The sequence below is a fragment of the Bacidia gigantensis genome, assembly GCF_019456465.1.
Source record: "Bacidia gigantensis strain McMullin 20006 chromosome Unknown scaffold_268, whole genome shotgun sequence".
Lineage (NCBI taxonomy): Eukaryota > Fungi > Ascomycota > Lecanoromycetes > Lecanorales > Ramalinaceae > Bacidia > Bacidia gigantensis.
This window is the reverse complement of record NW_025408614.1, coordinates 1,268,080-1,293,097: the sequence shown is the minus strand read 5'-3', so window position 1 is coordinate 1,293,097 and position 25,018 is coordinate 1,268,080. Positions and strand designations below refer to the sequence as shown.

Sequence of the window (25,018 nt, the reverse complement as noted above, 5' to 3'; positions counted from 1 at the left end):
TCTAATGCGAAAGAACAACCATGAGCCAGCAAGGGAAAGACCCCCATTACGGACACCTCGCGAGCTGAGTCGCAAAAAATACGAACAACAAGTCAAAATGGAAGAGCAGAATAAAATCCTTCGCTTCCAATATTACCAAGCCCACAAGGTGAGTTGATCGAACACTGCGCACTGATCAGACAGCTTATATCTACAGCAGGCCAAGCAGGCTGCCCAACACCAGACAGCAAATCAACAGTCAAATGGAGTCCCGTCGAATCGAAACCCGCCGTCTGCGCTGCCAAATGGCAATAATCCAAATGTCCCCTCAACGGCCCCTCAGCTTCGAGGAGCTGCAATGGAGCCTTCTTCTCGGGTGGGGCCACAACCGCAGAGGCTGATGAACGGACAAGTCAATGGCGCCATTCCGAATTACGGGCACAATGTCCCAAGTGCACCCATGCAATCACAGATGCAAATGCCGATGGGTCAACGCGGACAGCCTCAGATGACTTCAGAGATGAGGATGATGCAGGAAGCCCAGCGTGTCCAGGAGCAGCAAGCCGCCTATCTCCAGCAACAGCGGCAACAACGGAATCCTCAACAAAATGTCCAAGGTGGATCGCCAATCACCCACAACCCCAATTCTCTTCCCCAGAATAGCCCTTCCTTACTTAGCTCACTTCAGGATCGTTCAAGTCCTGTCAACGGCGGTCAGTCTCTGCCAGGTACCAGCACATCTCCCCATCTGAATCAGTCCCAACCGCAGGCTCTCTCCAGCGGCATGACCCCAGCCGTTAACCAAATCCAGACCCAGGTCAAGCGGCGCAATCCTAGTGCGAGTGCGGAGGAAATCCAGCGATTGACCACCGAACAACTCTATCGGATGTCTCAACAGCAATCTCTGCAACAATCAGCTATGGCAGCTGCGGTCGGTAACAGCGGCGGCAACTTGGGCAATATGCAAGTACCAAGTCCAATGATGCAACAGCAGGGCATGCTCCCGAACGGAGCGGGCAACATCTACAATCAACAGCAGCAATATGCTGTTTACATGCGGAGTCAACAAGCTAGCCAACAACGGAGTGCGAGTAGCGGTAGCGGAATGACGCCAGGAATGAGTGCGAGCAGATCTACTACTCCTATGGTGCAAAGGACAGGTAGTGCGCAAGGAGGAGGCCCACCGAGAGGGCCAAGCCAGAGTCCAAGACCTGGACCTGTTGGGATCGCAAGCGGTCAGTAGGAGTTGAGGACAGGTGTGTCGTTGGATCTATTGTACATATCTGCATCACGGGGTAAAAGGCGTGCAAAGGCCTGCCTAGTGATCAGAATTCGTGAGGCATACATCTGGAATGCATAAGTAGTGAAGAGCAAAGAATCAATTTGAGAGCAAGTGACCTAACACCAGCAGCAGTTCAAATAACTAATACCTTAATCTGAACATGCGCGTGGATTAGGGTTGCTCGTTGCCTCCCCCCTGATCTGATTCCTTGGGGCGTATCATGAGGCATTCTCATGTATGCGTGACCATGATGGAATTTACGTGAGAAGATCCGATCTGGAGGGGGACCCTTCTCATGACTGTCTTGACCCAGTGAGTCAGTCTGTCTTCTCATAGAATTCCAACCCCCCCACTCCTCACACAAAGATTGATCATGGGTTACTGCGTTTAGGAGACATTGTGTCTACAGGCCCTGTTGTTGATGAGATCAATCTAATACATGCTGCATGGTAACGACATGACTAAACCCTTTTCCATAAGTTTCGGATCCAATAAATCAAAACAGCCACCAGCTCCTTTGAATGGTCGCAAGCGCCCTCGATCAGCACTTGAAGACCACGACCTTGACAATGACTCTGATCAGGAGGAGAAGGCCGTAGCAGTGACGGCTTTTGACGCAAAGGGTGCTGTCAGTGCTGCCCCGGTCTACGCAAAGAGTCCACTCGTCATTCAGCCGCAGAAAAATAGGGACTGGCGAGAAGAGTCTCGCAGGAAACGTGGCAAGAATCTGTTGCCGGCGGAAATACAGGCCTCTCAAAATCGTGCAAACGGCGTACAAAATGGGCATAGTGAGCAAGACGAAGTATCACTGGAGGCGGGCTTGAAGATCATGGCTCATGACCAGGATGGAGATACTTCCATGACGAATGGCCATGGTTTGACTACAAATGACACAAATGCCCCTGAGCCAGAAAAAGAGCAAACCGCGGATGACGCTGCTCTGGAAGCGCTCCTAGGTCAGAAAAGGTCCACTCTAGTCATTCCGTCCGCCGATTCACCTCCGGTGAATGACGGCTTTTACGAAACTACAGAACTCTCTGAGGACGCAAGAGTTCGCGCCGACGTTGCCTCTAGACCCCCGGTTGCTTCATTAGATGACTATGCTCGGGTTCCAGTGTTCGAATACGGAACCGCTATGCTAAGGGGTATGGGATGGTCAGAAGGACAAAGTGTCGGTAGAGGCAAGATTAAAGCCAACGCTCCTCGAAAAGTGGAGCGTAGACCAGCGCTGTTGGGCCTGGGCGCCGCAGAGGTCCCTGGCGGAGTCGGCGAGGAACTCGGCGCATGGGGCAAAGCAACTAAAGGTAACAAGAAAAACGATATTTCATACAGCCCTGTAACGCGCAAGGACAAAATCACCGGGGAGCTGCTCACGGAAGCTGAATTTGAGGCGAAGAAAGCAGAGGCGAACAAGCCTAGGGATGGGGCTGGGGAGGATTGGAGGGAAAGACGAGATCGGAATTTGGCTGCGGATAAGGAGAGGAAGCGCGATCGGCTGGCTGTTGAAGACGGGAGGGATGGCGATCACAGACGGAGAGACAGGAGTCGGTCAAAGGAGAGACGGAGGCACGGAGAGTCAAAAAGAGATCGATCTCGCTCTGGCGAGCGCAGTCGACATTCCTCGTCGAGAAGGGAAAGAAGCCGTTCCGTTGAGCGCAGTCGACATGGTTCGTCGCGTCGAGAACGAAGCAAGAGCCGGGAACGGAGGCGTGATCGACGCGACCATGACGATTGTGACAAGAAAATCAGGGACTACGATAAATATGATAAAGATCGCCGGCGGTAGACAACGGTAGTCCATTCGTAATTCGAGATGTATCGCCTCGAATACAACCCACCTCATTGCTTATTTAATCTCATCCTGAATGAAGTTCTCGGATAGGTCTCTTTGAATTCCTAATGCTCTTTGGTTCAAATCGTCCCTTTCGATCACGGTAGAGCAGGGCCGGCTGCATGAACGAAGAGCTCCAAAAGCATTTGTTGAATCTGAAATGTCAAGTCGGTATGAATCCTGCAAAAGGGGAATCTTACGTTCATACAAAACCCACGCTTTGCTTCAAAAGAAAAAGGCTCAATGATTGCCCCACTCATACCATCTTACTCCAGCCCACCAAGCAAGATGCGATGAGAATTCCCATAATGCCAGAGACGTGCCCACCTGCAGTCCCCATACGAGGAACATCTTTCCACCATAATCCCTGACAGCTCTCCAACCACCGCCTCTCAGACCAACTCCAAACCACGCTCCCTGCGTATATAACATTGGTCGACCTATCGTTCCCGCCCAGGGCAAGCCAGGGCTTGCATAGAAAGCGACTGCCACGCTTCGCACAAAGAGCGCCTCTAGGGGTAAGAGAAGTAAGGTGGTGAAGTGGGTGGCAAGCTGACTCGCTAGGAACGAGCTTGAGAATGAACTGAGCATCGTGATACGATGTGGAGGACCTGACGGAGCGTCGAAATGTTGATGATGCTGACTTGAGTATATTACAGGATACCCTTCGCGTCGGTGAGGTGCGGGGTTCTCGAAGATGCGGGCACTGCTGGCATGGATTGCCGGGCCCCTATTTCCGGACGCGGTACTTTGAGAATCCGAAGCGTCAATGGAGTCAACCAAGTCAGTATCGGTGCTCGTACTTGAAGAAGAGTTTGGCGTGGAAGCTTGTGTGGCTTCAGATATTTGTTCTGTGAATATGCCTTGGCGGGATGGCGAGGATGACTCTGGCAAATGTGGTCCTAATGGCATTCGAGGTGATAAGGGCGAGGGAGACTGAAGATGACTGCGTTGATTGATAGGGTTCTCCTGCTGTTGGTTCTCGGATGTTGGTATCCATAGGTCCTGCAGATTGGGGGGCATTTCGAGAATGACAGGCGGAGTATCTCCCGACGGTTGAGGAATGATGACGACACCGTCCGGCGAGGCCTCTGTGAATTCCATTGCCTCTCGTAGGTCATCTGGCAGATCACGTGGGGTACTTGGGCTTGGACTGCGTGAGCACTGCGGTGCTGTGGGGAACTCAGCTTTGCCAGGGCGAAAAAGCCAGCTCGAGACGTTTGCATGGGCGTCTACACAGCGATCGTAAAAAGTCTGCCAGCCTCTTCCGATGCTTTGTAGGTCTTGAGCCAGCACATCTAAAGCACCATGATTTGTCCATGGAATCAAGCGATGGCTCCATACTGAGGTCGGAATCAATGTACTTACGGGTCCATAACTGTAACCTAACATAGAATAACGCTCCGGATTCGTAGGTCTGGGAAGAGCCGCTATGAAGTACTCCTCCAACTTCTCCCACATGACCGGGCGGATCCTGTTGATGATGATGTGTATTATGAGCGTTTGTAAGGGGGCCCCAACTTGAAAGGGTCGGAAACTGCACTGGAGTTGGAGCATTTGGCAAAGCAAAGTAATGTAAGGCCCAGGCCCCGGCATCAGCGGCCAAGCTGGAGCAATTTGAAGCCTTTGAAGGGTGACATACGCCTCTAGCGGTGCCCGCAATACAAGGGCTGCTCCGTCGATCCTATAAATTATTACATTTACAAGCAGCCTTTCCTGTCTAGGGATGACTTACACGGTGTAAATAACATTGCTGGTATCAAACGGATACTGACCACCTTGCAAACGATCGGGAAGTAATTCAACGAATTTGTCGACCACATCAATCATCGGGCTGTAAAAGTAGTGGTATTCGAGCCATGGGTAGAGAGACGAGACACAGCTTAAAACGGCACCCGCAGTAAGGAAAGATATGGGCCTGAGTGTTGTCCAGTCGGAGGCAATGATTCGCGTTAGCGGAAGACCATAAGTGGGAAAGAAAGCCTGAGAGGAGTTAGTATACTTGTTAACAACAAATTCTATCGAGGTCTTCACTTGTAGACGCTGTCTGAGCCCCAAGGTCCATGGTTGAAGCAGATAGAGAGCAGCATAAGAAAGATTATCGAGGTCAGCTCCTAAATGATTTTCCGAATCAATGGAGGCTAATTGCTCTTCATCGAGAGATTTTTTCGTTGCCAAAACTTTGCCGTCTTCGATCCTATGGCATAGGCCTACAACTGCGAGGACATCATTCTGGGCATGCCTGAGCCTGCGCTTCAGAACCTCAGTCTCTGGGTTGATTGGACGACCTGACTTGTCAAACTTTTGCTTCTGATCTGTTGAGCCACTGTCATTTGTCACCCGCTGGCGAGTCTGCTCGTCACCGCTCGTTTCGTTTGACTGACCCGGCTCTACAGACTGAAATGGTGACCTTCCCTGCATGGACAAGTAAGGAACATTATTTGTTCAACATGTTGAAGATATTGGGTGATGGATATTATGTCTATATCCCAATGGGATATTCCAGATCGAAAAAGATGGACAGAAATCCAAGAAAAAAGAAGTTGAAGCTTACCAGCGCCAACTTCGTCAGATATGCTTGGCGGCCCATCGTGAGGAAATGTATGGGCTTCTACAGGTCTAGAGCCATGATCGAATTAGGTTAGCAGCGCCGTGCTTGCTCTCCGAATGGATGAGACTGGAAAGAGCAAGTTGGTGGCCGGCTATACGCGTCATCTAGGCTTAGGCTTCTCCATATCAGCTGAGATAAAGGTGAGATCTTCAGGCACAATGGCTGAGTCCACGCAAGAATGCACCTCGAGTTGCAAGCCCAAAGCATGGGCGTCGGTAGTTGTAGATGTCTGTTGATCTGTACCCATCATCCATGATATACTGAATGCACACTAAAAAGCATCTGGCGCCGGGTATATGATAGCCACGTGGAGCGAGCACGCTACTGCAAGCCACCCGCGCCGGTCCAATTTTCATTGTTATTTTTGCAAGTCATGTGATGTTTCGATATGTTGAGCTTCACCGTCAGGATTCAGCCAAGAATGAACAATACATCCGCTAGGCCAGAGACGATCGAAAGCTTGCATGGATAAGTATGGCTACACGACCAAGATTGATCACTACCTATGAACCTCAGCAAATTATACAGCCAATCTACACTGGTGGGGATGTATCATTAGATGAGAGCGGCAATCTCTTAGCCACCTGCTTGGGCGAAGACGTGATTTTGACCGATCTCAATTCCGGGCGTTTCCTAGCCCGCGTCGATGGAGTAGGAGCATCTTGCTTGAAGTCACAAATCCGGGCTAAAATATTCCACAGGATGGCGAGCCGCTGACTACAATATCGCGTAGGGGATAATGGTGGATCGTGAAGTCTCTAGGCTGATAGGAAGATAGTGGCACCCTCCGCCCTCTTTCTCGTAGCCTGTTCTCGATCTTTAGCATTGAGAATTTACTCTCTATCCCGCTCAGTCAATGAGCTGGATTCCGTGAATGTCTCTCTTCTACGAACAAACAAGCCGCATAACACCCCAGTAGTGACTACAGCTTTTGAGGATACGAGTACCCTCTTTGCGACGGGTGCAGCAGATGGCACTATCAAAGTCTGGGACCTTCGAGGCGGTTTTGCGACTCATACATTCCACGGTCACACAGGCCTGATTTCGGCACTGTCCTTTTTCCAGGCGAATGGCTCAGACACTGTCAGAAATCCAGTAAGTCATAGAAAGAAAGGGTCAAAGATTGACCAGGAGCAAGACGACAAAAGTCAGAATAGCACGCTGAATCTGCGGCTGGCCTCAGGTGGCGAAGACGGTAAGATTCGTATCTGGAGTCCCGCGAAACGAAAATCTATTGCTACTCTTGACTCTCACGTATCTGTTATTAGAGGCCTGCATTTCTCCGCTGAAAGTAACATCCTGATTTCTGCCAGTCGTGACAAAACCGCCATCATTTGGGATGCTTCCTCCTGGGCGTCCAAGAGAGTTGTGCCAATTCTCGAAACAATTGAGTCTGTTGGTATCATTCAAGGTGGGGATTCCTTTTTCACTGGTGGAGATAGCGGGCAGTTACGCCTTTGGGATGTATCTACAGGTTCTGAACTAGCTCAAGAGCATTCATCTCCTCAAGGATCCAATCCTATTACACAAGCTATCTATAACGTACGTTCGCAATTCATTCTCACCGTTCATGTGAGCCTGTCGCTTGTTTTACAATCAACATCGCAAATAACCCCAAGAAAATCATCAAGCAAAAGCATACACTCACTTCCTATCCTTCGTCGTATTTCTGGAACACACGACGAGATCATCGATCTTGCATACTTGACACCTGACCGCTCACTTCTTGCTCTCGCGACGAATACTGAGGATCTTCGCATTGTGTCTCTTGGAACTTCCAACCCAATAACAGGCCTGAACCTCGGGTTTGAGTATTTTGGGGCCGATATCGCTTCACTTCAGGGCCATAGCGAAATTATCATCTGCCTTGCAGCTGATAGCTCTGGTCACTGGCTGGCTACTGGTGCTAAAGACAACACTGCCCGACTCTGGAGTATCGATCATGCCGCTGGTGAATATAAGCTTCATGCCATATTTACCGGCCATGCTGAGTCCATTGGTGCGATCGCCCTACCTCAGAATGCCAGCACATCCTCCTCACCACCAGCGTTCTTACTCACAGGATCACAAGACCGCACAATCAAGTGCTGGACTATTCCCACAGCCAGTTCTTTGACCCCAAAGGCTCGCTACACACGCAAAGCTCACGACAAAGACATCAATGCCTTGGCTCTCTCACCTACCTCTCACTTATTTGTAACCGCCTCTCAAGATCGGACTGCCAAGATATGGTCAGTCGAAGAGGGTGGGGCTCAAGGTGTGCTGCGAGGCCACAAACGAGGCGTCTGGTCCGCAACCTTCGCGCCCAAAGACATCAACTCCATTTCTAATGAAAGCGGCGCTCCAGCAAGCAACAGCCGCGGCCTTATCCTCACCGGCAGTGGGGATAAAACCCTCAAGATCTGGAGCCTGCACGACTACAGCTGCATCCGCACTTTTGAGGGCCACACAAATAGCGTTCTAAAAGTGCTCTGGCTACCACCTCCGCTTCGCTTTCCAAGCAATGATGACTCAGCCTCCCAAAGACCTCAGCAGCATCAACAACAATCTACAATCGCCTCCGCTGGCTCCGACGGCCTCGTCAAAATATGGTCTTCCACCACAGGCGACTGCGTCGCCACTCTCGACAACCACACCGACCGTATCTGGGCCCTAGCTTTTAACTCCGCGACACGCACCCTCGTCTCCGCCGGTGGCGATGGCGTGATCACACTCTGGAAAGACACGACGAAAGAGACCGCAGCCGAGCGAAGCAAAGCCGAAGTCGAGCGCGTGGAGCAGGATCAGGAACTACGGAATTGTGAGCACGATGGGCGGTGGAGAGAGGGTATCGTGTTAGCTCTGCAGCTGAACCACCCTGCAAGGCTGCTGGGGATGTTCAAGAAAGTTGTTGATACAACGCCTTCGGAGCCTGGTTCGATCTCGGGTGTCCTGGCAGTAGATGAGGTCGTTGGGAGTCTGGCGGATGAGCAGTTGTTGAGTTTGTTGATGAGGGTGCGGGATTGGAATACTAATGCCCGCACGGCGCCGGTGGCACAGAGAGTCTTGAATGTGGTTGTAAGAAAGTATAGCGCCCAGAGGCTAGCTATGTTGGGGAGACGGAAGGGAGGGAAGGAGGTGGTAGAGGCCTTGAAAGTGTACACGGAGCGGCACTACAAGAGGATCGAGGAGTTGTGGAGTGAGAGTTTCATTATTGACTTTTTGTTAGGAGAGATGGAGCAGATGGGTGTGAAAGAAGGTGGTGAGGAGGTTGTGAAGCGTAGGGAGCAAGATATGCTAATGTCATAGGCATTCTGGTGCGTACGAAGTTGGAATTTAGGGATAAATCAGGTGCTGAGGAGCTTTGGGATCTTATTGATCTGCTGCACGTAAAAGTAGGGTATCATTTGCGAATGTCAATGTTACAATCAAGTCGCCAGTGAACAAGCTCTAGCGAGCCTCATGACTTAGTCTTTCCCTTTTCCCTCCTCTTCTCCCAGACCATCAGGTAGCTCTCCTTCGTAAAAAGCGTCTCAGCTGCCGCTTTCTCAACGAATAAATCCTGGATTTCTGACCACTCCTCCTTCGCTCGATCGCGGACCTGGCACTTCCAGATATTCCTCTCTGCCTCGCCTTCTACACTATCGTCTCTTGTTCGCACAGCCTCATGAGTCACGTTCGCTACAAGATCGTACCATATTGGTTCGCCTAGCGGATGTAATTTTAGATTGGGCTCCACGTATGGCGACATGTCTAGACTGCGGGTTGAAAAGGTGACGATGGTCGGATTCCGCTCCGACACAAATTTGTTCTTCGAAAATCGTTTGATGTGGAATAATAGATAGGGTGGTAAGGGATGTAGTAGTCGGTAGCGTTTTCGTTGGTTCATCTGTTCTTGCGGTTTTATGCCATCGTACTTGGAGAGTATGTTGGTAAGTGGGACTTGGGGTATTATATTCTTATCTAGCTCATCTTGAAACAAAGGTGCGGCTGGTAGGTCCAGGGTCAGCATCATGTAGTGGATTACAGATTGGTTGATGTCTGCGTCTTCAAAGCGTAGGCGGTCCCCAGCATCTGCTCGTGGTGTAATTTGTTGCGATTCGACTTTCAATTTCCCCTGAAATATTCGCTGGAGTATACTAGTACCCGGCTTCGTCTTACTGCCCCCCAGAGCGAGGTGCATATTGTTGAGAAACCAGCTCAAGAAATCGACTGGGTCAGATTGGTGCAGAAGGTCGAAGCGCTTGTCCGACTGGCGGGATATCTGTTGAAGGAGCTCATGAGGAGATACATGACTTTTGAACGCTCTGGTGTTCCAAATCTTCCGGATCAGGACCGAGTAACGTTGGACTAATGCCGAGCGATTAGAGAGATCCTCAAGCATGAAATAATTTCGTAAAGGGGTTATATGCGCGAGGGCCTGGATAACAGCATTAAAATAGTCATTGGCTTTGATGTTGTTCATGCCCACGAAACCAGGCCTGTACTGCTTTCCTGCCAAGTCCCATGCGGTCTTGATCTCACGGTCAAGTTGCGTGACCTCTTGCTTTGCTAGCCGTGGATCGACTTGAAATTTGACATCATCTAAGCTCTTACTCTGCACTTCGTACCCCTCTGGAAGCACGTAGACCTTCTTCGATGACATGTTGACATACACATGGTGACCGACATCCAGAGCATGGAAGTATGCATGCGATTTTGGACCTCGTCCTTGAAAGTATTTCCCGCAGACCAAGCAAGCATATACGTTTATGTTTGACAGTGAGATTGAGCAAAGCTTTTCAAAGTCAAAGTCAAGGACTGTACGGTCTATTGTGTCGAGATACAGGTCGCTGTAGCCTTCTGTTGGCGCCTGTTGTCGCGTGGTAGAGGTATAAGCTGATTCATTGGCGTCGTCCTCTTCCTCAGATGCTTTTGTTTCTTCTAGCCCCTCCTCTTCATGATATGCTGCAGCTAAGAAGTTTTTGCCGTTCCTTTCATCAGCCTCTTCCGCATGGCCATTGATTTTGCGATGCGCGTCGACTCTCTGAATAGCTTGCCCGTTCGTCCTTGTCTTTTTTGAAGCTGGTGAATCTGCTCCAACAACGCTTTCCAGAGCCTCTTCTGCTGCGCGTTTTGCCATAGCAGCACGAGATTCAAGAGGTTAAGCCTTGATGAGCGAGGAACGAGGTCTGAGCCGGATTTGAAGCAGCGGAAAAGATAAAGATCAAGGGCGGAGCGGAAACAATTATTACAGCGGAAGCTAGACCTCCTTGGTACTACTGTGGGTATCTATCATACTGTGTCGCACTCCGGAGATGCTGCAAAATCCTAGCACATACAAACCATGGTCATTCAAAGATTGTGCTCATCTCATTTAAATAGAGGCAACATGCACGCGGGAGCAAGTCATATACACAGAGGAGCATGCACGAGACTGACCACTCGCCAAGCCCAAATTGTTTCGTCTGCTCAAAACGCTTCATTTCAAGCTGTATAGATCCGCTTGCTATCATCCAATTCAACCTTTCTAATGCCATCCTTGTCTATCACCTTCACCACCATCTAGTATAGAAATGTCAGAAAAATGCTGTCGGAAGACTGGATGTAAGGCGGACTCACTCCTTTGAAGTCTATCGGTAGACGCCGTTTGAGCTCATCCACACACATCTCAAGAATCTTCATGCCTTGCTCGAAATCGATGTTCGGATTGTGGTGCTTGTCCAGGATAGACAAACAGTAGTATCTTCGCTCAGTATTAGCCTTTAACATTCTTCTTGCAATCTTGACCAATCATGCGACTTCGAAGACGTACTGCGCATATCCATGAGCGGCATAAGGAACTGGTGCACATGACGCTAGATAGTCCAGCCAGTATAAATGTGGTTCATGTGTGATAGGATCCATCCCTCCAAGTAAGACATTGACGGTATACGGATTTCTTGACCTCAAGCTCCTTGCCAACTCTCCTCTGATAAAGCTTGCAACAGCTGCGGGACGTAGGTCGGTATTGTTACGCATCGAATACAACTGGCAATTGGCCGAGACATATTCTGCAAACTGGACTGCAAAAATCAGTCGGATGGCCGATCATAGAAGAGATGGGCGCACTTGTATCCCCTGCCTCTCCTGAATATGCCAGAAGACTATGCTTATTCATCTCTCTAGTCTTGTCGTCCGAGGACTTCAGTATTGTTGCCCCTCTCATCGCCGCTTTCGAAGCGGCGATGACTGTGTAATCTTTGCCTGTGAAGCCTAGTAGAACCTCCCTGAAAAGTCCTTAGAAAAGACCACAGTCTTGTCAAAAGTCTTCACTTACATCTTTGCGAGGGAGATTGTAAAGGTAGGGCGAGGTGATAGAGATGAAGAAAAGCTACTCGTACGCGTGAGCTTTCCCAGCCTGGAGCTCCCAAAATGCGGACAAAGTCTTGGCGCTCCGCACTCAGCCCTACAGATATCAAAAAGGTTTTGCTCTGCAATTTCTGCGTCATTTTTCGTTGTCATTGCGGGTGCTTTTCGGCATTAGGATGTCATCATTCTTCACCACCCCAAAGTCGCAAAGGAAGCGTAAGCGCGAACAAGTAAGTCAACTAGAAAGTTCCAAAAAATCTAGGGCGACCAATGTCAAGTCGAAGAAACCTAGTCAAGAAAGAGATAAATCTATTTCGGGAAGTGAAGACGAGGTGGAGGATTCAAAGGCAGACGCAATAGATGAAGGGGAGGAAGGATCGTCCTCCGAAGACGAGACAGCAGCTGAACGCCGTCTCCGTCTTGCCGAGCAATACCTCGAGAAGATAAAAGGGGACGTTCAAGAAGATGTGGGCTTCAATGCGGAGGACGTAGACCGCGATCTTATCGCCGAACGACTCCAAGAAGATGTCGCAGAGACAAAAGGACGCCTGTACAAGCATATTGCCTCCGACTTTGACTTCCCACGCGCAAACAAAGTGGACTTCCGCATGAAAACCGCCTCAGTGACCGGCATCGCCGTCTGTCCTCCGTACGCCTACACCGTCTCCAAGGACGGTTGTATCACAAAGTGGCAGCTTCCTCCCCCTTCATTCCAAAGGAATCCAAATAAAAGCCCAAAGAAGCCCCTGAAACCCAGCCGTCGCCGACCAACACACATCGCGCACATAAGTCCTTCGAGAAAGACCGATAAAAACACGCCCCACCGCACCGCCTCCATACTCGCTGTCGCCGCCTCCTCCACAGGGAAATACATTGCCACCGGCTCCCTCGACCACAAATTGACCCTATACAACTCCTCCCTTGAGCCCCTTAAATCCTTCTCCCATCACCGTGACTCCATCACATCCCTCATATTCCGACAGGGTACGAACCAACTGTTTTCCGCGAGTAGAGACCGGACGGTCAAAGTGTGGGCAGCGGATGAAAGGGCGTACGTGGAGACACTGTTTGGACATCAGGACGAGATCGTAGGAGTTGGGGCAACCTATGCGGGTATGGAACGGTGCGTTAGTGTGGGAGCCAGGGATCGGACTGCGAGAGTGTGGAAAGTGGTGGAAGAGACGCAATTGGTGTTTCGTGGAGGGGGGGGGGGGGAAGAAGGCCCCGAGTAAAGGCGTGGATGGAGCTGGCAACAGAAGTGAGGAGGTCAAGACGTTTGCTGAAGGATCGATTGATTGCATTGCCATTGTTGATAATGAGACCTTCGTCACAGGTTCCGACAACGGCTCGCTATGCTTGTGGAGTCTGCAGAAGAAGAAGCCGGTCTTTGTCCTCCCTCTAGCTCATGGACTGGAGGAGCCGATGAGATACAACGAGGCGTCGGCAGAGCTCCATCTGGGACCAAATTTCAAATTGCCAGAGTGTCAGCCAAGGTGGATTACAGCGCTCAAAGCGCTGCCGTTGAGTGATTTGATCGTTAGTGGTAGCTGGGACGGGTGGATCAGAGTGTGGAAAGTTGGGAAGGGCAAGCGAGCTCTGGAGCCTCTGGGGGCGCTAGGCCGCGTTGAGACCGATGATGTAGAGTCTGGTTCGATGATCAAAGGCGTTGTGAATGATGTTGAAATATTCGAGCAAGGAGAAAGGGGAAAGGAAGGGTTGTCTATTGTTGCTGCTGTGGGAAAGGAGCATAGACTAGGGCGATGGCGAAGAGCTGAAGGAAAGAATGGTGCTGTCATGTGGGAGGTTTCCAGGAAGTGGATCAAGAAGGGAAAGACAGCGAAGGCAACCGAAGAAGATACCCACGAAAAGAGCGGAAATACTTTAGACATGACAGACATGACAGACATGGCTTGAAAGCCACCGTGAATTGATGTACATCAACTATATGCAAGTCGTTACTATTCTTGCCCGCAACGTCAGGGCACGCTTTCCCTTACAGCCCGGTGACGTGAACCTATTAGCATATATCCATAAGCCATAACAGAAATTGGTATCATAAAATGCTGCTCGCGCGCAACGCAAGCCCTTTAGGGTTGTGCTAGAGAATTCCCATCGTGTTTCCTATATCACAGGCTCTGCCCTTTGACGCTTCCTGCTCGGTCCTTGGATTTGACTCATAACTCTCGGCACAATTGATCCTGATGCACTTGTAGATCCTTGTCGCCGTACGTTTTCCGGAGCGTTGACATTATTACTGTCATTTGTGTTGTGACGTCCACCAGGTAGAAAAGATGTAGTGTGAGCGCGCTGGGGCGGCCTTGGGGGGAAAAGCGGTCGTGCTCTTTGCTGTAAACCCTGAAGACTATCTGAGCGCGTGTCTCCTGGCCGAGAGCTGCCGTCATTCCCAGAACTTTGGGAAAGCAACGCATGTAATGAAGATGTCTCAAAGGCCAGATCCGCCAGATCTCGGGGGCCGGAATTATAAGCTCCATTTTGAGAGGCCTCCGAATGCGAAAATGACGGTGGATAAGCACCTGGAATTGACTGTTCGCGTCGTTTCTGAGAGATGTCATTGCTCTCAGGTCTGCTTGGGCTTGAGTCAACAAAGATTGGGGAACGAGTTGAGGTGAGAGTGTTGTTCTGTCTCCCTCGGGAGCTCCAGATCCGGTTTTGTTGATATGCTTGTCGGCTTGTTGGAGAGACGTTACTATTTTCCCGTTCATCATGTTCGTCATCAGAAATATCTACTACCCGGCGTGATCGAGGTCGAGGACCACGTCGAAATCTTGGGTTCTGTATTGATCCTTCACTAGGATCACTATCTGAGGAGTCTTCTCCTAAGCCAGGAACTCGATGAGAAGGACCGGACGATCTTTCCATTGATGACCGATCACTATCCATCGAGCTCTCGTAGCGTTGGAAGGGGCGTGCGGGGAGATGTTCCGCCCACCGTAAGTGAGGATTTGCACCCCTGACTGGCAAGCTACCTCGACGAATATGTCTCTGCGGTTCATCCGATTCTGTTGAATCTGGTTCCGAAGTCTCGACCTCCTCTCCACCACTAGAGCCAGAACTGCTACCTCCAGTAGATGAGTGATGAGATTCTGTCACGTCTCCAGTACGATCATCGTTGTCATTTACGACAAACCCGCCCAGAGTATCGTCATCGTCCTCTTCTTCAGTACTGTCCAGAAAAGAATCGTAATTGGTGTGTCCATCGTATTGAAGGTCATGTCCATCCCCAATGAGATCGCGTTCCTCCTCCAGATTGATCACATCTCGATCACCAAGATCTATCAGGTGATGATGTGCACGGTTCATCCAGTCATTCTCACTATTGTCACCGTCGTCCGAAGTGCCTCCTGTTGTTTCCACGCCGTCGCTCCAACCACAGTAACTGCAAGTCCCTCCCTCCACCTCCCACGTACAATGAGGACATCGAAGAACCCCGTCTGAATGATCAGGGATGCTGACCACTGGCATACGACGTGAGAAAAGACCAGAGAACAAACCCTGACGGCTCGCACGATCCAGCTCGACCTTTTCCTTCTCCTGGGTTTTCAGCTCATTGTTCTCTTCCGTAGTCTCGCCTGCTGGCAGCAATTCTGCTCTCGAAGCAAGGACATGTGTAATGTCTCGAAGCGCGTATGAAGGAGATGGCTGTGTCGTGACATTCGCTCTACAGTCAGGGCAGGATTTCCTTTTCTTGTCCTGTTCAAACCACCGTATGAGGCATCCATAGCAGAAAGTATGTCCACATTCTGTTGTGTAGGGTTCAAACATTGGATGTACACAGATTCGGCAGCTGATCATCTCACGAATGTCATTCAAGCCATTTTCCATAGCCCGTCGTATTGCTGCATCACCTGACGTGTCTTCATACTTTCTCTTGCTTCCTTGGGAGGATTGCATGCTGGAAGTCTTGGATCGTTTAGCTAGACCATCGGCCATGTTAAGAGGGATACGCTGATCACTTCCTGGGTATGTCAGGAAAGTGCTTAAGTTAATCCACACTCATCATTCTTCGCTTGTATTTGTAGAGTCTCCCCAGCCGCAAAGGAATACTATCAAGGACTGTCTCGTTGGAGTCTTGGATCTTGAACCACAGCAACACTGCAGGTGCCGAAATTGACACGACTTTTAGGGAAGAAGTTCGGAATTCAAGACGCGGTTGCCGATCATGGATTAAGGTTAGCTCCCGCATACTTTCCCTAAAGTCTGTTTGGTACGTGCTTACCAAATCCAGATTAATTCCCGTTTATTCCAAATAGGGGTTTTTGAATTTGCATGCTTTGAAAGCCTATGCCAAACAGAATTGACACATAAACCGAGTAACTTTGCCCTTGCTTCTTTTGCCAATGCAATTGAAATAGTCCAGCTTGAAGCCCGACCTTGATTTCCATTAGCCAAATTTGCTACTTCGGCAGATCACTAGGGGTGCAAAAGCAAACCAAGGGAGTTTCTTGCTTCGGTTACTGGCCACTTACTAAACACTTAGCTTTAATGAGGTTTTGCCCTCTAGCCGGGCTACAAAATCAGGGTAAACGGCTGCAAGACTGAATGGAAGTAGCGACCAAACACATACGAAAATTTCAGTATCAAATGTCTTTCGTTTTGTAGATTGCAAGACCTTGTTTCTTCACTTCTTGGCAATCTTCTCTTATCTATGCTTTTCATCAACTTCTATCTACGTCCTCTGTCTACACACATACTGCATGATCTCCTGTTTTTCCAAAGCGTTTGTGAATGCTGGCTAGGCTGTGAGATATCATCACCGCTATCACATCCAGGAAAGAGTAACAATGCAATCATAATAGGTCTATGTGAATGCTGATGAGGCTGTGAGATGGCACAATCGTGAACCTGTCCAAGCATATGTATTAATGCATCATTTTGAAATTTAGTTGTGCCACCCCAAGAGACGCCCTGCTAAGTCACTTCAAATAATGAGATTCATTTTCTCGTCGGCATCTTCTGTCACTTTTCATTTCGACTCGCTTAGTTTCCGTCGCTTAAACTGCTCCTCGTTCTGGTCAATGTCCTGGTGAATGTGGCCTTTCGTAACTTGCTCATCAGGGAGCAATTGCTCATTCATATGAGCCAAGAAGAGTTCCTGCTCCTTAAGGAAGGTCTTCATAGCAGAAGTTTGGAACTTTTTCTTGCCGCGCTGATTATCGCGGAGAATCTTTAGTTGATCTCGGAGACGCTCCTCCAGCATCTCGAGGCGATACTCAGAAAATTGGAAATACAACTCGGATAAGTCAGAAATAGGGCGGACTGTGGTCAGTACGGAATCATCTGGATAAGAGGGATGCTTTGGCCGGAATGACGTGACGGATGTGATGCGTTCAGTTTGACCGAAACAGCGGAGAGCGGCGTGCTCGATGTATCGGCCTTGCAGAATTACCGCACATCCCTGTGCTGCACTCAGTATGCACTACACTGGAGTGTAATAGAACAGCTTACTTGGTCAGGCCCGCGGACTTTCCTCATCTCACCATCTCCAGTGCGTAGAGCAGTCTCGCCGCCGACCATATCCGTGCAGTCGCTTAGCATGGTAACACACACAAAAGGATACGAGTCCGTGTGCCAGCCTACGATCGGCTTGTCATCCTCCCAGGGACAGCCAGCAATGCCCTCATCTTCCTCGGTCAGTTGGCGCTCACGAACGGTGGCAAGTTCCTCAGCTTTTTGGGCCTCACTCTTGCTCGAGAGATTGATGTGGGCAATCTCAAAGTCCATTTCTGGCACCAGTTCAATGCCGGCGATCTTCGATATGATTGCAAGCGTATCTGGATGTTTCCACGTGTCATAGATGAAAGGAGCGGCGCTTGTGAGGTATCAGCTTCCGATACCGGCTGGTCTGCTGAATCGACGGGTGGTTTCTTTGGGTAAGAACTCACCTAGCAGCATAGCCCCTAAGCTGACACTCGGCGAGATTGCTCGCATACGAAAAGTTTTCCATGACTTCTGGGCTGAATATCTCTGCTCGCATGCGCTTCACAGCCTCGGGCGTAAAAAGCTGGAATGGTTCGGACACAGCAAAGCCCGACAGGGGCGAGTCGCGCAATTTGATGTCGTTCATGGTGTAGCACTTAGATGGTGGCTTGAAGTCGATGTGCTTCTGGGGGTCGAACATTCCTACAGATTGGCTGACCATGGTCTTTTCAAGCGTCATATCGAACTTGCGTTTGATATCTGCAAAATCAGGTGAGGTAACCTCTGCAGTTGAAATAGTCTCTGTGATAGCTATGCTTGCCATGATGAATAGGACTATAGAAAGTAAATGTCTTAAGATTTTGTTTGCAGTACAACAATATAAACGTAGACTAGGCGTACACGTGGCAGGGATCAAATGAAATTAGCAGGAGTGTCGAGAAGCCAAAGTGTGAATGTAAAAAGGAGACAGGGGTGCCGAAACAGGAAGTGGGCTAGAATCAGGGAGCGTCCTGGACTAATAAGTGTATAAAATGATCACGATAAGGCTCTGCTGTGCGACACTGACTTATCTGGGTCAGTACCCTTATCTTTAAATACTCCGATTCCCGCAAAGTCAGTTCAATATTTCATCGTCAGTCCTTGCGAGACAGATCAAGCGCTTTGGTAGGATATATATATTCCTCGAGCCAAGATCAGAATCGCGATCCCTCTCCTGGTCCGGCAGCAATATGCACCTTGCCAGGTTAATTTGTCTCACGGACTCGTCTAGAATTACTGCTTGAGGTCAAATAGAGCCTACAGCGTGATGGTATGCTTCACCGGGCAGAATTCAAAGTCTTGTTATGTCAAGGCACATGGGGCCCTCCCAGCCTAGGGCCACGGGGGCCAGGTTGTTCGATCATCATGATCATGGAAGACTCGGTCGAGTGGCGCATGGCCATCCTGATAGAGGCTAAAGAATTGCTGGAATCGATTTCCCGTCTCGGGTATGGCGCGTTGCAGTTGGAACCCCCTCAAATGCCTGCCAATGACCTACGAATATGGTCTTGAAACGGGCGCTACGAGTCTTGAAATTTCCCTAAATCCTCCCTGCATCTAGGCGCGCTAGCGCTTAATGCAATGCCGCCATCTCATTTCACGGCTTGGGCGAAGCAAGCAGCCCGTTTCTGGCTCGATTTTCAACGCACGAAAACCACCCTGACCTCATGTATGGAGACTGCTGATGCTCTTCGTCTTTCACCCGCCGAGCTTGGGTATTGTCACCCGAGTCTTATCCCGCTGGATTCGATTACCCGATATGGAGGTACCGTGAATCAGGGCATTCGGAAGTTGGTGGGGTTAGGTAGATCAGACTTTCAGCTAGCACCGAAAGTGTGATGACATGGCGAGCCGCTTACGCCGGACGGAGCTCAAAATCATGGGGGATTCAATTCCGAACAATAATTAATGAGGTTTCTCGGGACCTGCAGGCGAGACCACCAGTTACCAGTAAGCTTTGATGTTGGAGGTGGACTCGAACCGAGCCTCTTTGCGCTACGCTAGTTGCGACTTGAATCCTTGCTCGGCCCCGGGCTGCGTTCCGAGTCCATATGGAGCCGCGGAGTAGTGTCCTTAGCCAGCCTATAGACCATGGTGCGCCAGACACTTGCGACATGCAATTTCGAATCCCACGAGGGACCGGGGGCAGAGACCCGGTTGCCACGCGCCCAGTCGCTTTGGGGAATGCGTCATGCGTGAATTCATGCCGCTTCAGACATCAAGCAGCAAGCCGCGCCTTCTACATTATGGACATCAACATCTGCTGGGGTGGGCCAGCAGCACTGATGAGGAGAAACAGCAAGTTGGGGACAAATAACAATTGTTAAGTGGGAGCGTGGTTGGCGACTGGACCAACGCTAAATTAGCGCCTTGGTGGTCCGCCAAAGAATCTCGAACGGTGCTCCAACTACGGCAATAATCATTAAGCACGACCTTATTCACTTGCTCCTGACTAGGCCATCAGCGCTGGATTTCTCTCCGATACACAGTCAATGGTTGCAAAGGAGGAGGATGACTCTGCCTCGTGGAAGGTCCACAAGGCGGCTTTCGAGAGGTACTCCACCTTTCCCCATCTTACATCATTTCCTCGGACGCATTGACTAAACCGTCGATAGCAAGGACGAAAGCAAGTTCTATGATCCATGTCAAGATGCAGCGTCTCGTAGTATCAGATGTATGAATCGCAATGGGGGAGACCGGACGCTATGTCTAGACTTCTTCCAGTAGGTTGCTCTATGATCAACCCAAATGCAATGTATTCTTCGTGGTCTGACATGTGGGGCCTTTTTCCATGCGCAAAGAGCGATTGCTGATACTGTATCTTCACACAGGGCATACCGAGATTGCAAGAAGGCTTGGGTAAGGGCGATCGTCGTTACATTGCACTACGTCAATGCTGATGATCCCCCCTTAGGTTGCAGAGCGTAGAGCTGAGAAGAAGAAAAAAATTGGCTCCTGGTTCTGAAAACATCAGAGACCCCGGCCTCCGACCGACGCTGTGCTACGGAAGAGTCAGGCACCAAGCTTGATTGCATATTTTCACTGATAAGAGTATCGGGGAAGCTTACCCAAAGATGGGTATGGAACGCTGTTCAAAGGGAGTTGATTGGATAGTGATGAATAATCTCCGTCAATCTCGTGAATAGCAGCGCCAAACATAGCTTATCGCGGAATGAATGACACCGTCGCTCAGGTGGACCAGCTTGCGGCGGATGCTTCGTACCAACAATCTTATCATCACTATAGCATGACCCTCGCAACAGTCGCTATGAATGTTCCAAGAATTGCCCGTACTTTTGGTGTTACGCCGTCATTACAGCGGGCAGTATCCCTCTTGGTCTACTCACAGTTAGCACCTTCCTACTCGCAGGTTGCACTCCATCCATGTTGAAAGAGGACTTGGGCAAAGTGTCTCCCTTGTTTGGATATCCCGGCCACGTCGAAGTTCCTTGTTTTGGAAATCACTCTCAGTGATGAACCGAAAGTAGTGACAGGAGGAATGGCTGGGTAATTGGTGTCGTACATTTCGATTGTGTGACGAAAGCCCATATTGGGATTGGTAAATGTCACGAAGCAATTTGATGACAAGAATCTGTACAAATTTCATTTCTCATCTGTAGAAGTCGACAAGCTGTAGTATCTTGGCTAGGCAATCAATAAGCCTAGACTAGACCAATTAATGAAAAAGTATCCGTTGCATTTTTGTTTTTTTGGTTTGATATTGAAAGTTCGCGTATATGTCCTAATGGAGCTAGAGTCTGACACGACGTGGGTACTGTAGATCCTGCTAATGATGGATACCCTCATGGAAGACCATGACATAGTTCGGTCGCTAGATGGCACTGGTGAGCTGAGAGAGCTGGTAAACTTGAAGAAATGGATTGCAGTCGTAGACTTCTGTGAAAGGAAGGCTAAGAAAGGTGACCAAGGGGACACTTTGCAGGTAGGAATTGCAATTACGTATTTGTAAATACGCTAGCTCTGACTGATATAGTGTCTCAGAGCTATCGCGCTTCTTCTCGATAGTCGACCAAGTAAGAAAGATGCAGGATGCCAAGAGCTAGAAGCACTCCTGGACCGTACACCACCTGTCAATACGCCATCTGCATTAGCGCTTCTCGACGGATTACAAGATGCCATTAGCCCAAATGAATTGCTTGCAACAAAGCTTCAACGTGCGTGGGAACGTGCAGCGACATCTACCCAGCTCGGTGATGGGCTTCTCAAAGCATGGTTTCAAGCGAAATTCAGAAGAGCATTGTACTTCGAAGCCAAGCAGGTATGGCTCCTACCTCGTCAAGTCTTTAACGCTTTTGGTGCATAGTTGGGGCTGTGAGGAGGTTATTTCGCGTCAAGCTCAATCCTAATTCTTGATGGGCTATCTGTGTCCTTTTGATACAGGCCTTTCAAGGGCGGATTTCACACTTCTATCTTGAGTATCGCATTCTTGCTTTCAGGACGCACTTAAAGATAGCTTGTTCTTTAAAGCTGATCGCTGAAACGTAGGCGAGTATGGCCTGGATGAAGGCTTATCCAAAGGCCCATGCCCCATTCTACTTCTTCATTCTGGTCAATTTTATCATTTCAAGGCTGCGATCGAGTTCAGAAACAGACCGTCGCCTATGCCAGATGCTAGCCTTCAAAGCGCTTGCTGGGGCTGCTAGTGATACAGAAGATAAGATCGGCAAAATTGTAAGTCACGTTGTCATATCTCATCGTTAGATTCTTTGGCTAAACACGCAACCGTCAAGAACACAGGTCGGGTAATCACAACACAAGAAGATCTTCTACTCCTTTTACGGGTTTACAAAGATCAAGGCAAGTACCAAGAAGCTTTAGATATACTTGAGGATCCGCAAAGGGGTTTCGCCTCCTCAATTGGCAAAAGTTCATGGGAATTGGTACTAGAAATGCTGGATTTTCAGGGTCTATGCAACAAGTGGGAATCTCAATGGTGCAATTGTTTAGACATCCTAAAGGGAAGCCGGCCTTCCAAATTTAGATCCCAAGAATCCAAATTACAATTCTCGTTTGGCGAAAGAGGAGACGATTGGAAGATCTGGAAAACATTCATCACTGCCACTAGTAAATTAACGACTGATCAGCCAGAGTGAGTACATCAAATCTAGGCTTTACGAGACTACTCACGATTGTAGTATATTGAACAAGGTGGAAGACTTTATTATTCGATTCTCAGATCCCAAGTCTCGAAATGCATCATTAGCCTCCATGCTACTCCAATGCCGCTCAGTGCTAAACACTGCCTGTGAAACGCTTCTGGAGCGGTGCCAAGAACACTTCGAGGATAATTCAAGCAAATTTGCTTGCTTTGCAGATCTCCAGACCCATTTGGCTGAGCTGCCGCGAGCTCAGCAAGGAATACTCGTTCAGAATCTGACTCGTCGAAGTCAAGAAATGCGTCGCTCGCGGCCCTCGAATGAGGTATACTTATCGACCGTCCTATTTATACTGAGTGTAACTGACTAGTCTAGGCCAAACACGTTAATATCATCATATCACAGATCAATTTGTTAAAAACGAATTACTATCTTTTACTAATACGGAGCAGCCCCCAACATCGGCTGGATCTAGCTGCACCCTTCATAGCTACTTGCCTAAAACTCTACAAGGCTTCTACATTACTAAACCTACAGCTCCCTCAAAGTGATCGCAGCCCGGCTGACGATGTCCTCGTTCTCGCTGCCATGGTTTTGATTCAAATATATCGTCAGGGCCAAAAAAATGCCGTTTTGAAAAGCATTGTAATTCTAGAGCACCTTCTGTCTCAATCAAGACATAACTACGAAGCTCTTTTAATCCTTGTGCAGCTCTATGCGTACTTGGGCCTCGGATCTTTAGCCTTGGATCGATACTCCCGGCTCTCCATCAAGAATATCCAGCATGCGTCAATGTCATGGGCTTTGTTCACTCGCTTGTCTACCATTCATCCACAGTCGGTCCGGGCGTCCCATAACAGTCACCACTCAACAATCGACAACCCTACGGTGGAGCTGAATCAAGCGCTCAAATGGCATCGCGGATCAACATTGTTGACAGACAAATCACTAGCCCTCACGTTGGATAACCGACAGTATCGTCTAATACTCGGACTCCTAGAAGCCCAAGAAACTATCCAGAATGGTATGAGCAAAGCAATATTGCAAGTTGAAAGTAACCGACTTGACCATTTGAATGGCCACGGAGACAAATCGAAGAATCATCCAATATTTGAACCCTTACAGCTACGTGATAATCGAGACAAATCTGCATTTCCGAATTACCAGCCCTCAAATCAGCCAAGCTTCCAAGAGATTTTGCCAACTGCAGCACCTAAAAAGGAAAACGAAATGGCATGGCTAGCTCAGGAGGTAGATCTGACGGACCTTTGGGATCAACTAGGAGAAGAGGACTTGGATTCAATCAATGTTTCGCGAAGTGATCAGCCAAATAATAATTGCGCTAAACAAGGAGCGGGACTCACACCCTCCGAATCACGTGCTCGAATCATATTTCGGCTCATCCAAGATATAATTGCGGTGTCGAACAGGCCATCGGGTAAAGCTGGAGATGATGAAGAACTTCTCAAGCAAATAAGTCTTCTTAGACAAAGGCTTTACCAATATGTGAAAGACCCAAAAGGGATCTTGGCTGAGACCGGCCTTGGGTTTGGGTGTTTGCGATTCTCTGAAGGCCGCTATCTACCCCTTTGGTATGCCTTTCATGGCTGCTTCATACGGATTGAGGTGACCCTATTTGTCTCAAGGTGTATGAAGTGTGTGGCGCCTCGAATCGCTCAAGTAGAATCTTCCAAAAGAGCAACTTTCACCGAGCAAGTAAATGCTGTTGAAGAAGTTTGTGACAGGATACGATCCGAGCTGGAAACAAGAGCAGAAAATGAAAAGGAGTACTTATCAAGCTCTGGATTCGGACGCTTTCTTGAGCTGAATACTATGGACACATCTGATGCCATTGGTCGAGAGGTTGCCGAGGGGGTCGGATTGGAGAGGGTGACAGCCATCTGCTCTATGGTGCAAGAAAGCTATGTTGAGGCATTTGACGGTGTGGCCAGAACGACAAGTAGATGACTTCGGCGTCGATGGACGTATCCGCATTTTGCAACAAAATGAAGCGATACAACATGTAGAAAGTAGCACGCGATGGGCAAGACAATGAATACACGCGTTAGGCAATAGTGGAACTTGGATTTCTAATTCAAATACTCAACTTGATCTATCCTCTTCAGCCTTCCTCTTCAGCTCTTTCTTTGCGAGGAAATCCCTCCGCTCTTCCCTTACGGTGGTATATATCTGTTGACCATTAGCCGGAATACTCTAGATCTGTTAAGGTCTACTTACCCAAAACCAAAGCAACAATTCCACAAAAGCCCAACTAAATACCAAGCTATTACACGCGGCCTCCCTCATGCCCTCCGCCTGCACCCCGAACCCTTGATGCTCCCCACTCCCCTTTATCCCCCTCTTTCCTCCCTCCAACCCAAACTTCCCCCCATACACAGCGCCCGTCAACG

The 25,018-nt window shown here is 49.2% G+C and overlaps 11 protein-coding genes across 11 annotated transcripts; 6 read left to right on the top strand and 5 right to left on the bottom strand.

Moving 5' to 3' along the window:
* Window positions 1-97: 97 nt before the first annotated feature.
* KY384_009120 (uncharacterized protein) lies at window positions 98-1,222 on the top strand (the record flags this gene model as incomplete). The annotated part of the gene is made up of 2 exons (XM_044817606.1): window positions 98-148; window positions 200-1,222. 2 exons carry the CDS (start codon window positions 98-100, stop codon window positions 1,220-1,222), a joined length of 1,074 nt encoding a protein of 357 aa, XP_044664759.1.
* Window positions 1,223-1,700: 478 nt separating this feature from the next.
* KY384_009119 (uncharacterized protein) lies at window positions 1,701-3,047 on the top strand (the record flags this gene model as incomplete). The annotated part of the gene is made up of 1 exon (XM_044817605.1): window positions 1,701-3,047. One exon carries the CDS (start codon window positions 1,701-1,703, stop codon window positions 3,045-3,047), a length of 1,347 nt encoding a protein of 448 aa, XP_044664758.1.
* A 285-nt stretch (window positions 3,048-3,332) lies between these two features.
* On the bottom strand, window positions 3,333-5,513 carry KY384_009118 (uncharacterized protein; the record flags this gene model as incomplete). Its single annotated transcript, XM_044817604.1, has 2 exons — window positions 3,333-4,566; window positions 4,828-5,513. The coding sequence occupies 2 exons, from the start codon at window positions 5,511-5,513 to the stop codon at window positions 3,333-3,335; spliced, it is 1,920 nt and encodes a 639-aa protein (XP_044664757.1).
* Window positions 5,514-5,542: 29 nt separating this feature from the next.
* Window positions 5,543-8,991, top strand: KY384_009117 (uncharacterized protein; the record flags this gene model as incomplete). The annotated part of the gene is made up of 2 exons (XM_044817603.1): window positions 5,543-5,732; window positions 6,557-8,991. 2 exons carry the CDS (start codon window positions 5,543-5,545, stop codon window positions 8,989-8,991), a joined length of 2,625 nt encoding a protein of 874 aa, XP_044664756.1.
* A 151-nt stretch (window positions 8,992-9,142) lies between these two features.
* KY384_009116 (uncharacterized protein) lies at window positions 9,143-10,804 on the bottom strand (the record flags this gene model as incomplete). The annotated part of the gene is made up of 1 exon (XM_044817602.1): window positions 9,143-10,804. One exon carries the CDS (start codon window positions 10,802-10,804, stop codon window positions 9,143-9,145), a length of 1,662 nt encoding a protein of 553 aa, XP_044664755.1.
* Window positions 10,805-11,148: 344 nt separating this feature from the next.
* PCB4 (putative proteasome subunit beta type-4) lies at window positions 11,149-12,152 on the bottom strand (the record flags this gene model as incomplete). Its single annotated transcript, XM_044817601.1, has 4 exons — window positions 11,149-11,226; window positions 11,284-11,407; window positions 11,477-11,721; window positions 12,045-12,152. 4 exons carry the CDS (start codon window positions 12,150-12,152, stop codon window positions 11,149-11,151), a joined length of 555 nt encoding a protein of 184 aa, XP_044664754.1.
* Window positions 12,153-12,188: 36 nt separating this feature from the next.
* Window positions 12,189-13,926, top strand: KY384_009114 (uncharacterized protein; the record flags this gene model as incomplete). Its single annotated transcript, XM_044817600.1, is given in 2 exon segments — window positions 12,189-13,125; window positions 13,145-13,926. The coding sequence occupies 2 exon segments, from the start codon at window positions 12,189-12,191 to the stop codon at window positions 13,924-13,926; spliced, it is 1,719 nt and encodes a 572-aa protein (XP_044664753.1).
* A 207-nt stretch (window positions 13,927-14,133) lies between these two features.
* On the bottom strand, window positions 14,134-15,963 carry KY384_009113 (uncharacterized protein; the record flags this gene model as incomplete). Its single annotated transcript, XM_044817599.1, has 1 exon — window positions 14,134-15,963. One exon carries the CDS (start codon window positions 15,961-15,963, stop codon window positions 14,134-14,136), a length of 1,830 nt encoding a protein of 609 aa, XP_044664752.1.
* A 1,033-nt stretch (window positions 15,964-16,996) lies between these two features.
* Window positions 16,997-18,274, bottom strand: KY384_009112 (uncharacterized protein; the record flags this gene model as incomplete). The annotated part of the gene is made up of 3 exons (XM_044817598.1): window positions 16,997-17,428; window positions 17,479-17,842; window positions 17,916-18,274. The coding sequence occupies 3 exons, from the start codon at window positions 18,272-18,274 to the stop codon at window positions 16,997-16,999; spliced, it is 1,155 nt and encodes a 384-aa protein (XP_044664751.1).
* Window positions 18,275-21,283: 3,009 nt separating this feature from the next.
* On the top strand, window positions 21,284-21,814 carry KY384_009111 (uncharacterized protein; the record flags this gene model as incomplete). Its single annotated transcript, XM_044817597.1, has 2 exons — window positions 21,284-21,433; window positions 21,485-21,814. 2 exons carry the CDS (start codon window positions 21,284-21,286, stop codon window positions 21,812-21,814), a joined length of 480 nt encoding a protein of 159 aa, XP_044664750.1.
* Window positions 21,815-22,002: 188 nt separating this feature from the next.
* Window positions 22,003-24,575, top strand: KY384_009110 (uncharacterized protein; the record flags this gene model as incomplete). Its single annotated transcript, XM_044817596.1, has 4 exons — window positions 22,003-22,182; window positions 22,242-22,600; window positions 22,647-22,740; window positions 22,983-24,575. The coding sequence occupies 4 exons, from the start codon at window positions 22,003-22,005 to the stop codon at window positions 24,573-24,575; spliced, it is 2,226 nt and encodes a 741-aa protein (XP_044664749.1).
* Window positions 24,576-25,018: the final 443 nt, after the last annotated feature.